The sequence below is a fragment of the Opisthocomus hoazin genome, chromosome 19 (genome assembly GCF_030867145.1).
Source record: "Opisthocomus hoazin isolate bOpiHoa1 chromosome 19, bOpiHoa1.hap1, whole genome shotgun sequence".
NCBI lineage: Eukaryota > Metazoa > Chordata > Aves > Opisthocomiformes > Opisthocomidae > Opisthocomus > Opisthocomus hoazin.
Window position 1 is genome coordinate 6,178,910 of NC_134432.1, and position 11,288 is coordinate 6,190,197.

The 11,288-nt window shown below is 48.5% G+C and overlaps 1 protein-coding gene across 3 annotated transcripts in view; it reads left to right on the plus strand.

Moving 5' to 3' along the window:
• ZNF618 (zinc finger protein 618) overlaps window positions 1-8,342 on the plus strand; it is a 166,475-nt gene extending 158,133 nt beyond the window's left edge. For all 3 annotated transcript variants that reach the window (XM_075439136.1, XM_075439138.1, XM_075439139.1), the window contains one exon: window positions 300-8,342. In XM_075439136.1, the coding sequence (XP_075295251.1) occupies window positions 300-1,813 (1,514 nt within the window). In that variant the 3' untranslated portion in view covers window positions 1,814-8,342. The remainder of the gene's footprint in view (window positions 1-299) is intronic.
• Window positions 8,343-11,288: the final 2,946 nt, after the last annotated feature.

Genomic DNA, 11,288 nt, shown 5'->3' on the forward strand with positions numbered 1-11,288 from the left:
GGTGAAGGCACTGGATTGTGAGTAGACAGTGTGTGCTCTGTCTCAGTCCACACCCCAGGGAAAGCATGCAGATAAGCTCCTTGCTGCTCTTAAACAAGAGCAAGGCCTGTCCCTGGAGGTTCCTCTGTCCAGAATCCATTGGGGGAAGAAATTCAGGGTTGGTGATGTCTCTGCCATCATCTGGGCATGTTCCACCTCTTTGGGTCTCTCAGAATTGTTGTGTGGCTTCCTCCTCTATCCCATTGCAGAGGAGCAATTCTCACCTGGTGCTTTCTCTCTCTCCTTGTATTTCACTGCAGCATCCACGAGCGGTTCGGTAGGGAACAGCGCGATCCCAGAGAAGGAGCGGCAGAACATTGCTGAGAGGCTCCTGAGGGTGATGTGCACTGACCTTGGGGCTCTGAGCGTGGTGAGCGGGAAGGAATTCATCAAGCTAGCACAGACCCTGGTGGATAGTGGAGCTCGCTATGGTGCCTTCTCTGTCACCGAAATCCTTGGCAATTTCAACACGCTGGCTCTGAAGCATTTGCCTCGGATGTACAACCAAGTGAAGGTGAAAGTCACCTGCGCCCTGGGCAGCAACGCATGCCTTGGCATCGGTGTCACTTGTCACTCGCAGAGCATTGGCCCCGATTCTTGCTACATCCTGACGGCTTACCAGGTGGAAGGCAACCACATCAAGAGTTACGTCTTGGGAATTAAGGGCGTAGACATTCGAGATAATGGTGATTTTATCCACCACTGGGTACAGAACGTGCTCTCGGAGTTTGTGATGTCGGAGATCAGGACGGTGTACGTCACAGACTGCAAAGTCAATTCCTCTGCGTTCTCCAAGGCAGGCATGTGCTTGCGTTGTTCGGCCTGTGCCTTGAACTCAGTAGTGCAGAGTGTGCTGAACAAGCGAACACTACAGGCTCGCAATATGCACGAAGTGATCGAGCTCCTGAATGTGTGTGAAGATCTGGCAGGATCCACGGGCCTCTCAAAGGAGACCTTTGGTTCCCTGGAAGAGACCTCTCCCCCACCCTGCTGGAACTCGGTCACCGACTCCCTCCTGCTCGTCCATGAGCGCTACGAGCAGATCTGCGAGTTCTACAGCAGGGCCAAGAAAATGAACCTCATCCAAAACCTGAACAAACACCTGCTCAGCAACCTGGCAGCCATTTTGGCTCCAGTGAAACAGGCCGTGATTGAGCTGAGCAACGAGAGCCGGCCCACCTTGCAGCTGGTACTGCCCACGTATGTCAAACTGGAGAAACTGTTCACTTCCAAAGCTAACGATGCTGGTGTGGTCAGCAAACTCTGCCACCTCTTCTTGGAGGCGCTGAAGGAGAACTTCAAAGTTCATTCGGCACACAAGGTAGCCATGATCTTAGACCCTCAGCAGAAGCTGCGGCCCGTTCCACCATACCAGCATGAAGAGATCATTGGCAAGGTCTGTGAGTTGATCAATGAGGTGAAAGAGTCCTGGGCAGAAGAAACGGAATTTGAACCTTCAACCAAGAAGCCTCGGGCAACAGGGGAAGCCACAGCAGCTCAGGAAGAAGATTGGTTCGGGAAAAATGAAGTCTATGATTATTTGCAAGAACCTCTCTTCCAGGCCACCCCTGACCTGTTTCAGTACTGGTCGTGTGTTACCCAAAAGCATACAAAACTAGCCAAGCTAGCCTTTTGGCTCTTAGCAGTGCCTGCTGTTGGTGCCAGAAGCGAATGTGTAAATATGTGTGAGCAGGCTCTCTTAATCAAAAGGAGACGGCTACTCAGTCCAGAAGACATGAACAAACTCATGTTTTTGAAGTCCAACATGCTTTAAGACTGTCTTTTAATTAAAACAAAACTTTAAAACACTGTTCCAAACAAAGAAAAAGAATTTTAAGTTCTAAACACTGTGGACCTCATTATGAATGCCCCTGGAAACCAAGTGCTTTTTTATATATATATAAAAATATAAATATATATAAAATTAAGTTTGAAAGGAAAGCTGAGCACGTGAGAGACACAGCCCTCTGCCAGGAACGTGCTCCTTTCCATAGATAGTGTGTGGACTTGACAGACTTTCTAATGTTTTCAAGTGGGCAGACCAATGGGAGGCTGATGTTCTAAAGTCTTCAGGCAGCTGAGATCTAAAGTGACTTGAAGTTTCTTTTGTTTCTCCTCCACCCCACCTTTCCTCTTGTCCCCTGGGCCATCTTGCCATGGATAATCAGACTACATTTGAACAGACCAGTTCTGCACTGGACTTTGCTCCTTTGAATAACTGTACACCTTGAGGGCATTTGTCTGCAGCCTTCTTGACATACGGTGCGTGTTATCAGGGCAGCTGTGTTTTAGGAACACCAATATCTTTAGAAATCAGGAAGGGAAACTTTAAGGGGTTTTTTTACTTTATTTTAAACTTTTTCGTACACGTTTTTTCCAAAAAAAAAAAAAGTTACTCTCCTGTCCCCACTCCCAGTTTTGAGTTTATCATGTTAGCTAGTGATTATAAGTTTGATTTTAAACTAAGAGAAATGGTTCATGGCAGAAAATGTCTGTAGTTGTTTCGTCTCTTGGATTTATTTTTTTACAGCAGAACTTCTTTTCTGAATTCCCGATGTTAATTAGCTTCTCTGCAAATTTTTGTACATCAGGTGTTCTCAAACTTGTTCTAGAGTAGCCCATTTGTGATTAAATAATATCCTTATGGGAACCACAGCAGTTGCTTATGTGGGAAAGCTAGAAACCAGGAAAAGCAAGCAGGCGGTGACAGCACAGATATCTGTGGGCCACCAGCAAGCTTCCCGGGGTCTGCCAGCTGCCGTTGAGAACCCGTGCACCTAAAATTTTTGTAAAAAAGTTTCTCAGTACACAGACTCAAAATAAGTGTGTCAAGGCCAAGGACAAACCAAGGTGTATGATTTTTCAGGGGAACAAAGATCATCAGTTTTGTCAAACTGGGCTTTGAAGGAAGCTTAGAGAAGTGCATGGGCTCAAAGATCCTTCTGAATGTAAGTGCTCCTGATTGAGTGCAAAGAATATCTCCCCATTTTATTTGGAATGGTTTCCTCTAGTAGCACGAATGTCTTTCTGATACCTACAGTGCATTACACTACTTGTTATGTTGCTGAATCGTTCTGGCTAGGAAGGCCATGGGCCCTTAAACGTTCACACCTACTAGCTCACCCCAAATGCAATTAGAGATCATCATAACGCAAAAACATCTTGGTCACTCTGCTGTCTACCGAGGCCAGTGCTCTGCTGTGCCCAGTGCCCGCAGGCACAGTTCAGGGGCTGCTGGACGGGATCTCTGCAGGCTGTCGGGTTTGGTGCCTCTTGGACAATTCCCAACTTCTGGTGCCAAACTGTTAATTTTTCATCACTGGGACTTGTATCCCAGAGGCAGATTGAAGCAAATTCTTATTTTTTAAGTGGTCTTTCCTGCTCCCAGTAGCGTGCTCTGGAGCTGCGGTCACAGTGGCAGCAGAGCAGCGTTGGAGGTTCGGGAGGATGGACTCGCTCAGCTCCCAGCAAGCGGGTTGGAGGCTGAAGCCCTTCAACAGCCAAGGGTGTTTTCTGGCTGCTGGCCATGCAGTGGTGAGACTGGAGGCCCTCTTTGCAGTGCTGCTGTTGAACAGATGTTAAACTGTGATCCCACCTGCCCATCTCTGGGTGTAGGAGAAGTTGCAAGTCCCAAGACATGAGAAATGGCAAACCCAGTCTCTCAGGTTTTGTGTGCAGATGTCTTGAACCTGACAGGCACTGACTGACCGCTTCACTGCCGTGGGGCTCGGACAGGGGAACGGTTTGCAGGCTAGAGAACTTCCCTAGGTCAAGGTCACTGAGGATGGCTCTTTGCACCCAGCTGTCTTGCTCTTTTCAGCCTGGAAACAGGACCTAATATTAGCTTGAGTCTAGCGTTTGGGCTGACCTCTCAGCACTATTACTGGCATCAGGGCAAAACTAGCTGTCTCCTAAATGTAAGTTTTGCGTATGGCTACCGTAAAAGACACCGTCTGCAATCCCACTGACAACTGCAGGGGTAGCAGCACTTCAAGATGAGCTGCCAAGGCAGAGGCACTTGGATATCTGCTTTCTCTGGCAGTGGCTTTTGCAAATGGAGGTGTTGGTTGTAGAGCCAACTTTTCTGCTTGCTGGTTTTGTTTTCTCCTGTACAAATCCTGCCTGCCCAGACAGCAGTTGGGCCCATGGTAAGACGTCTGTTTGCACTTGCAGTTGCAGGAGAAACCTGTAGCAAACAATAACTGAGTCTCAAACTACAAACGAAGAACCCAAGTGAGATAGATGTGTGCCGATTACAAAGGATTTGTGCTGTGCTGTGCTGCTGTTCCCACTGAAAAGCACAAGGTCCTGCAGCAAGAAAACGTGGCTGGAGGATGAATCCAAAGCAAGATTAGCTTTTGAGGCTGCAGAGTGTGTACTGTGCAGCTCGGCTGATGGGCAGAACTGGGGCCAGGATTTGTAGCTCTTTCTCCTAATGACGTCTTACACCTTTTTGCTTGGTTCGCCTGAGACTCTGAGGGCCGCTCACAGGCTCCACGGTGCTCGGGTGAGTGTGCAGAACCCTTGCGTTCCTTTGAAAAGAAGGTTCCAAACCCCAGCACTCCTTTGCTAAGGCACAGGCTGATAACTTCTGTGGGATTTGCCAACTCGAGCTCGCTGTGTTGTCGGTCTGCAGGGCGTGAAGGGTGGGGAAGCGGGCAAAGCAGAGTTAGTACAGGTTTAAAGTTCTGGAATTGAGGATGAGGGAAAATTGCAGTCATTTGTGCAACCATTTGATGCCGGGCTGTGCACGGCAGTGAGCTGAACCATGGCTGCACAGCCAGGGCATGCAAACAAAATGGCCACTGCCACCCTTGGCCCCCAGCCCATCTCCCCTTCCCCTTTTTACCGTGTGGCTTTGCATCAAATCTGGAGCTTTCTTGCTGTGACAACCAAAGAGAGGGATTGACTGGACCTCTCCCCATCCAAGCAGCTGTCCCCTCCAAGGCAACTTTGGTTATAATTGCACTAATGGTGGATTTTAAGTAAACATGCAGCGTTGTCTGGTAGGTGAGATTCTCCCAAAGACTTAAAAACTCAACTTAGCAGCTGAAAAAGCAAAATAAAACCTAAAGCCCTAAAATGGAGCAATCTGGAAAGTTGGTGAGGAGCTGGTCGGCCAGCCCCCTTCTGCAGCGAGTCGCTGGAAGAAGGCGCAGCTTTTCGTGAGACTTAAATGTGGTTACAGGGTGTTCTGCGCAGAGGAGCTATTCCTGCTGTGTCTGCTCCCGGGCTGACTTTGGTCTGATGTACTTACGCTTCATTAAAAGGAGAGAAGCACATCTTTCCCCTAAATGCCAAGCTTCTGCTCCTGTTTCTACTTCCCTCTTCAAGACTTGGATTTGCGTTCTTGGGAGCATAGATGCTTTACTAAGGTCTGAATTTTGGAAGCTCTTAATTTGCTAGGTTCCTCCAACCCAAACCATTTGATGATTAGCTTGGTGGTGTGGAGCAGCACTTGTGCTGTAAGGAGCACTGTCCATCCATGGTGGGAGACCAGAGAGGAGAGGGTCTCTTAGTTTGGCCAGAGCTGTCATGAGGTTCTGCTCCCTTTGAGCTGGGAGGAGAAGTCCTTAGAACTGGGATCATCCTCTGGTAGGTCATGTTGGGAGTTGGCCTTCTGCATGTTTGTTTGCTTTACTCGCGCTTGAGAAATGTGTTGGGAGACAAAAATGGTGTCCGTGTCCTCCAGGCCTTCATGCTTCTGCTGCTTACTCTGTGCCCGACCTGGCAGACTGCTCTTCCTGACTTCGCTGTTTGCTTTGGGAGGTGTTACCATCTTCAGGTGGGGAGCAAGTACCAGCAGAAGATGAACTGTAGAAGTGAAGGGCCTTCAGTCCTGCCTGAAGATTACTTCATCTCCTTTTTACTAGAAAACTTGAGGAAGTGGGATACAAAGGCAGAGCTCTTCAAAGCAGACGGTTGTTCCTGTGTGAGTACGGCAGCCAGAGGGTGAGTGGAGAACGTGGAGCCCAGATTGGTCTCCCATCTCTGTCTCTCCTCCCCATCTCTCTAGCAGCAGATGATTGTTGTGTTTTGGCTTGCAAGGTGGGCTCGGTGTCTTGCGCCTGGGTTGGTTTCAGACAGAAGTCAACTTTTCTTTTTGTCAAAGCTATATGTCTGTTCTAAGAAAAGTGATTCGGTTGTGTTTGAACTAGTGCAATCTGGGAAACTTTCTGTGAAAGCCAGCTGTGGGCTTAGGTTTTGTCTAACTCCGTTGTCTGTTAGTTGCTGGTTAAACCAGTTTAGCTTTGAGATAAATTGGTTTAAGTATCCGCATGAACCACCTGCACTGGTTTAAGTGTGCTTGCTGGGTGTTCTCCCCTGCTGATCAGAGAATACATCCAGAAGCAGCTCAGGGAGTCAGGACCCTCACATGAATTTTGCAAATGAAGTTGTGGCAGATATTCTCAAAGCCTGGCAATGACTGAAAATGGAGGGCAGGCGCTTCTGAAAATAGTTTGAGCTCTAAATTGTGGTATCTGAATTAATACCGTGTTCAGTGAGATGTCTCAGGTTGGTTGGTTTCTTCAACTGCTTGCAATAACATGGAAGGTTTAGTGTGAGAAGAAATTATCTTGTATGTCTATATTGGTGGATGAGTCTGCTCAGCCGTACCCAGCCTGAGGGACCGTTTCCACTTCTGGATCCTGCACTAGGCAAGCCAGGACGTAGTGTTGCACAGGAGCAGGGTGACTGAGACATCGTGCTGCTCGGAGACCGCTGTGTGCATTTCTAGACAGCGCCAAGTTACTGAGAAATCAAAAGACCGGGAAAGAGCGGCCAAGAAGTGAGTCAGTGGCTGGGAGTGCTGCTTTGTACGGAGGAAAGACTCAGAGCTCTAATTGCATCTCTCTGGCTGAAGGAGGTGGAGAGGAGCTCCTGGGAGTGTTCAGAGGGGGCACACGCAGGAGGGGACAAGATGTTCCCTGTGGAATGATTAGGAGTAGTTGGATGAAAAGAACAAAAAGACACTAAAGGCAGGTTCTGGGAAGCGTTTTCAGGGAGGTGAAATCCGTTCATCTGGGAGGAGTCCGTTGCGGGCGTGTTTTTTGAGCCCTGCCGTTTGCCACAAGGCTGCACAGCTGCGTGGAGCACGCTCCGTAAGGCAGGAGCCTGCTGTGGACCTTGCCGGGAGGAAGGAGACTGGATGCAGACGTGGGAAACGGTTGCCTGGGTGTTGAGTCCAGTCCTGCCCGATAGGTCCAGGAGGGTTCACAAAGCATCTTCCTCCGCATCCTTGCACTCGCCACCGGCCCCAGACCGTTCCCAGCACTCCAGTACATACCTTAACCAGGTTTCCTGAAGGAGGGAGGTAGCTGACCAGCGGAGAGGCAGAGGAGACAACCAGCTGAGGAGCGAATGTCTTGTCAACCCTTACACTGCCAAGGTGAAAGAATCGGGGTAGGGGAGAGCATTAAATGTTCTGCTGCTTCTGCTGTGCGTTTTCTGTGCTACGCCGCGGTCTTGAATCCGTGGGATCCATTGGGAATGCCCAGACACATCGGCTGAGACTCGAGGTCCTGTGTCAGATTCTTCTGAAGATGTCGCCCTGTAGCAATAAGAACTCCCTTTTTGCAGTGTGTGGGACTGGTCCCCGTGCCGCGGGTTGTCATCTTCCTGCGGCTTCTGGAAGTGTCACTGAACCATCCAAACAGCAGTGAAAATACGGAGAGGGAACCCGGGCACAGCTCCGCGTTGGATGCCCCATTCCTGCTGTGGGGTAGTTCGCTTATGCTAGGCCAGAAATGGTGAACCAATGAGAGTGTATTGCCCTGAAATTTAACTTTAGATATTGAATGTTTGGAGGATTTCTGTTTAATTTTGTTTTTCATTTGGCTGGTTAGTTGGGGTTTTTGCTACTCCTGTTATTGTTTAGTAACTGGACGGAAGAGTTTTGCTGACGTTAGACGACGGTGTATCCAGTAGACCCGTGAGGGTGGTGTGGTCTGCAGGCAGCCGAGGCGGAGGTTTCCCGACCAGCTTCTGAGGGGACTCACACAGATGGCTCGTTGATGCGCGGCACTGAGCGCTGGCCGCAGGGATTTTCTTCCTCCCCGCCGGTCCAGCGCCGTTGACAGTGGCCGGCGTGTCGTGGCAGCCGGTCAGCAGCGCAGCCCTAACGAGAGGGGTGTTGTGCAGCGGAGCCGACGGGTAGAGGCGTGTCAAACCCTGGCTTTTTACAACCAAAGTTCCTTAAAAAGACGCTTCCAGGCCCATCAGCCCTGAGTGCTTGTTTTCAGTCTGCTGCGGGTTCTTGTGGCGATCTCTGCAGTGTCTGTGGGTAGGATGGGTTGGTTTCTTTCCGGTGGGCTGGGGGGTGGGAGGAGGGATTGTTTTTTTTTTTTTTCTTGCTGTCTATGGAGAAGACCTTTCCGCTCAAGGAAGGAGGCATGTATTCTGGAAGGAGCAACAGTCTTAGGAGCTGTTTTCCGCGGTCCCCCTAAACTTACTGGGACTTTAATTTTATTTTTTTTAATTATTTAAAAAGAGAAGTGATAATGGATGAACTGAAACATTGGTGACAGGTGACTAGCTGAGGCTGTGAGTCCAGGAGGAGCACACATCGGCCAGACTGTGAGGATTCTGGTCCGCGCCGTAGCTAGGAAGTGTCATGCCGACAAACCAAACCGTCAGGAAATCCTTGTTTGCAGCCAGTCTGAAATGAGAAGCTGTTCCTTGTTCGTACGTTCGTTTTTTGAAACCTCCTGTTGGGAGCTGAATTCTTCTTGTTTCATCAAGCAGACGGTTAATGTTGTCCCCTCCCTCCTCACCCTCCCTCCCCTCAGTAACTTGTGTGCGTTTCCCTCCTTTCTGTAGATGCAGATGTTCTAGGCAATACCACAGATGCACCTGCGTGTGTCTCTACCTGCGAGTGCAAGGATCTCATGTCATCCTAAAAAATACAAAAAATATACAAAAAATATACAAAAAATATCTTTTTTAGGCCAGAGTTTTCTACAGGTATTAATGAATATTTTTCTTAATCCTTATAAGTTTTATGTGTTTAATATTTCTTAATACCGGTAGCATTAATTTATACTTTTGTAGCAACACAATATTTTTATAAACCGCCACCGCTGGCTTTGTCTTCATAATGGGGACAAGTGCGGGCAGCTGGCCCCGCGCTGTACCATGTACTGTATTTAAAAGGTTATCTAATGTCACACTTGCTGTGTTAATAAACAAAACAAAACCTGTTTGAAGTCTCATGTATTGTTGGTGTGGATCGAATGACTCAATAGAGAGCAATATTGCACGGGGTTGAGTTACTGATTTTCATTGTGATATATGAACGCTTGAGGCCAACTCAAGTTCTTCTGATTTTTTTCTTTTTAGGATTTTGTTTTGTTTTGTTTCGGTTTTTTTACAGCTAAATAAATTCAGTGCTGTTTGAAACTTAGACTGACGTCAAATGAAAAGGATTATTAAAGAAAAAAAAAATCAAGGTGTTTAAATGTTGCTGTTTTTACAAGTCTGTTGCTGTCTGAATGGAAATATTCCACGAGAGAGGAGGAATAGTTCCACTTAGCTTCCAAACGAGCTGAGCGCTCCAGGCCAGAGCTCGGTTATTTGGAGATCTCTTAGAGACGTGTTTCTGCAACATTCTTTTCAGAGTTGATGCCAAGGCAGAAGACAAACTGTAACTAAGAAAGCATCCGTTGCTTGAGGATTTTCATGTCAGTGTTGTATTTATGGTTTTACAATAAAACAACCTTTAGGAAAAAAAAAAAATTGTCTGAGGTTTTCTATTTTTCCAGCACACGAATGGGACATCACCCACTGCCGAGCGTCTGGTTGTGAAGAAGGAGAACAGTCATTAAAGTGACCTCAATCTCCGCAGCAGTCTCCTTGGTGGACTCGGCAGCCGTAAAGCTCTGCAGTGGGCTTCTCCCCGCATCCCTTCTGCATCCGAAGCTCCCCGGAGCATTTTCCAGAGCATCCTCTGTCTCCTGCTTGGTTGCCAGTGCATGAACCTGCTCCTCTCTCACCAGTGGGACGTTGATGTGTAGCAGAAGGGGAGCCAAGACTGCTTGGCCAGCCGGAGGGGTGGTTTGGCGTGTTGTAACGCCGTGTGTATGTTCACACCAGCAGGACAGATTCAGCTCAGCTCGCTGTTTCACTGCCAAAGCAGTGCAAGACGGTGCTGGCCAGATCGCCTGGACTGGCACGCACCGTGTTGCTGCCCAGTGTGGTCAGAGAGTTTCACTTCTGTCAGCAGATCCGCCTGCAGACTTGCTTCCACCCAGCAGGAGAGAGGCGTTGGGGCATTGAGCAGGCACTGAGCAGGCTCGCGCCTCTCCGCAAGACAAGGCCCTGGGCAGCCGGGTGTAATGAATGCCAAAATGCGAAGGGGCGCAGAAATCCTTGCCTGGAGGCCGTGTCAGCCTTGGCCTGCAGCAGTGTCCCACAGGGTCACGAGGATGTGGTGGTGAGCGGGGTCACTGGAAGTCCTGCGTGCAGGAGGACCCACTTCCAGACAAGCTGGAGACATCGTGCCGAGTGGAATGAGTGCGTAGACTGAGGTGCAAAGGAGAAGGAACACCAGAGCTACCACTGGAAAATCCAAGGTATGTTGTCTGTCACCCTGCGTGTATCCTTTTCTTTGGCTGGTTTTGATCCCCTGTGGGGTTCCCTCACCCCCCTCAAAAAAAAAGAAAAGCAAGAAATAACTCTGCTTGAGAATTAGGAAATCTGTGTGCTCAGTTTGTTAGTTGGGGAAAAACCAAAACCCAGTGACATGGAATGACCCAAAGTCTGGCAGTTGGATAAACTCTTGGCTGGTAGTCAGGTGTGAAGATAAGCCACAACAATAACTGCGCCTCTCAGAGCACAGTAGCAAGAGTGGCTGTAGCTTTGCAGTAGATTTGATATAAAAGTGATTTCAGTAAATGGAGAGACCAGATACTCTCGCATCCTAACCAGATAGGATTTGTTTGAACATCTAAATATGTGAAGTGGGTAGTGTAGGCATGGTAGACTGGAGGACAGTGCTGCTTGGCATGCCAGTGTCTCTCGGCACTAAATTGTCCTTTTTGCTAGACCTATTTAAGAGGATAAAGAAGATTGCAAATGGAAACAAAAGGCTTAAGCTAATGCTGTCTTATTTCCCGATTCTCTAATTTCTGCCTGAACAGGACACAACTACTTTAGCCTTAGTGATAAAGGAAATGGTAGCACAGAATTCAGGCTCTCCTGGAGGTATCCCACAGTTTCCTCTGATTTCAGAGGGACTGATGAATCTAGGG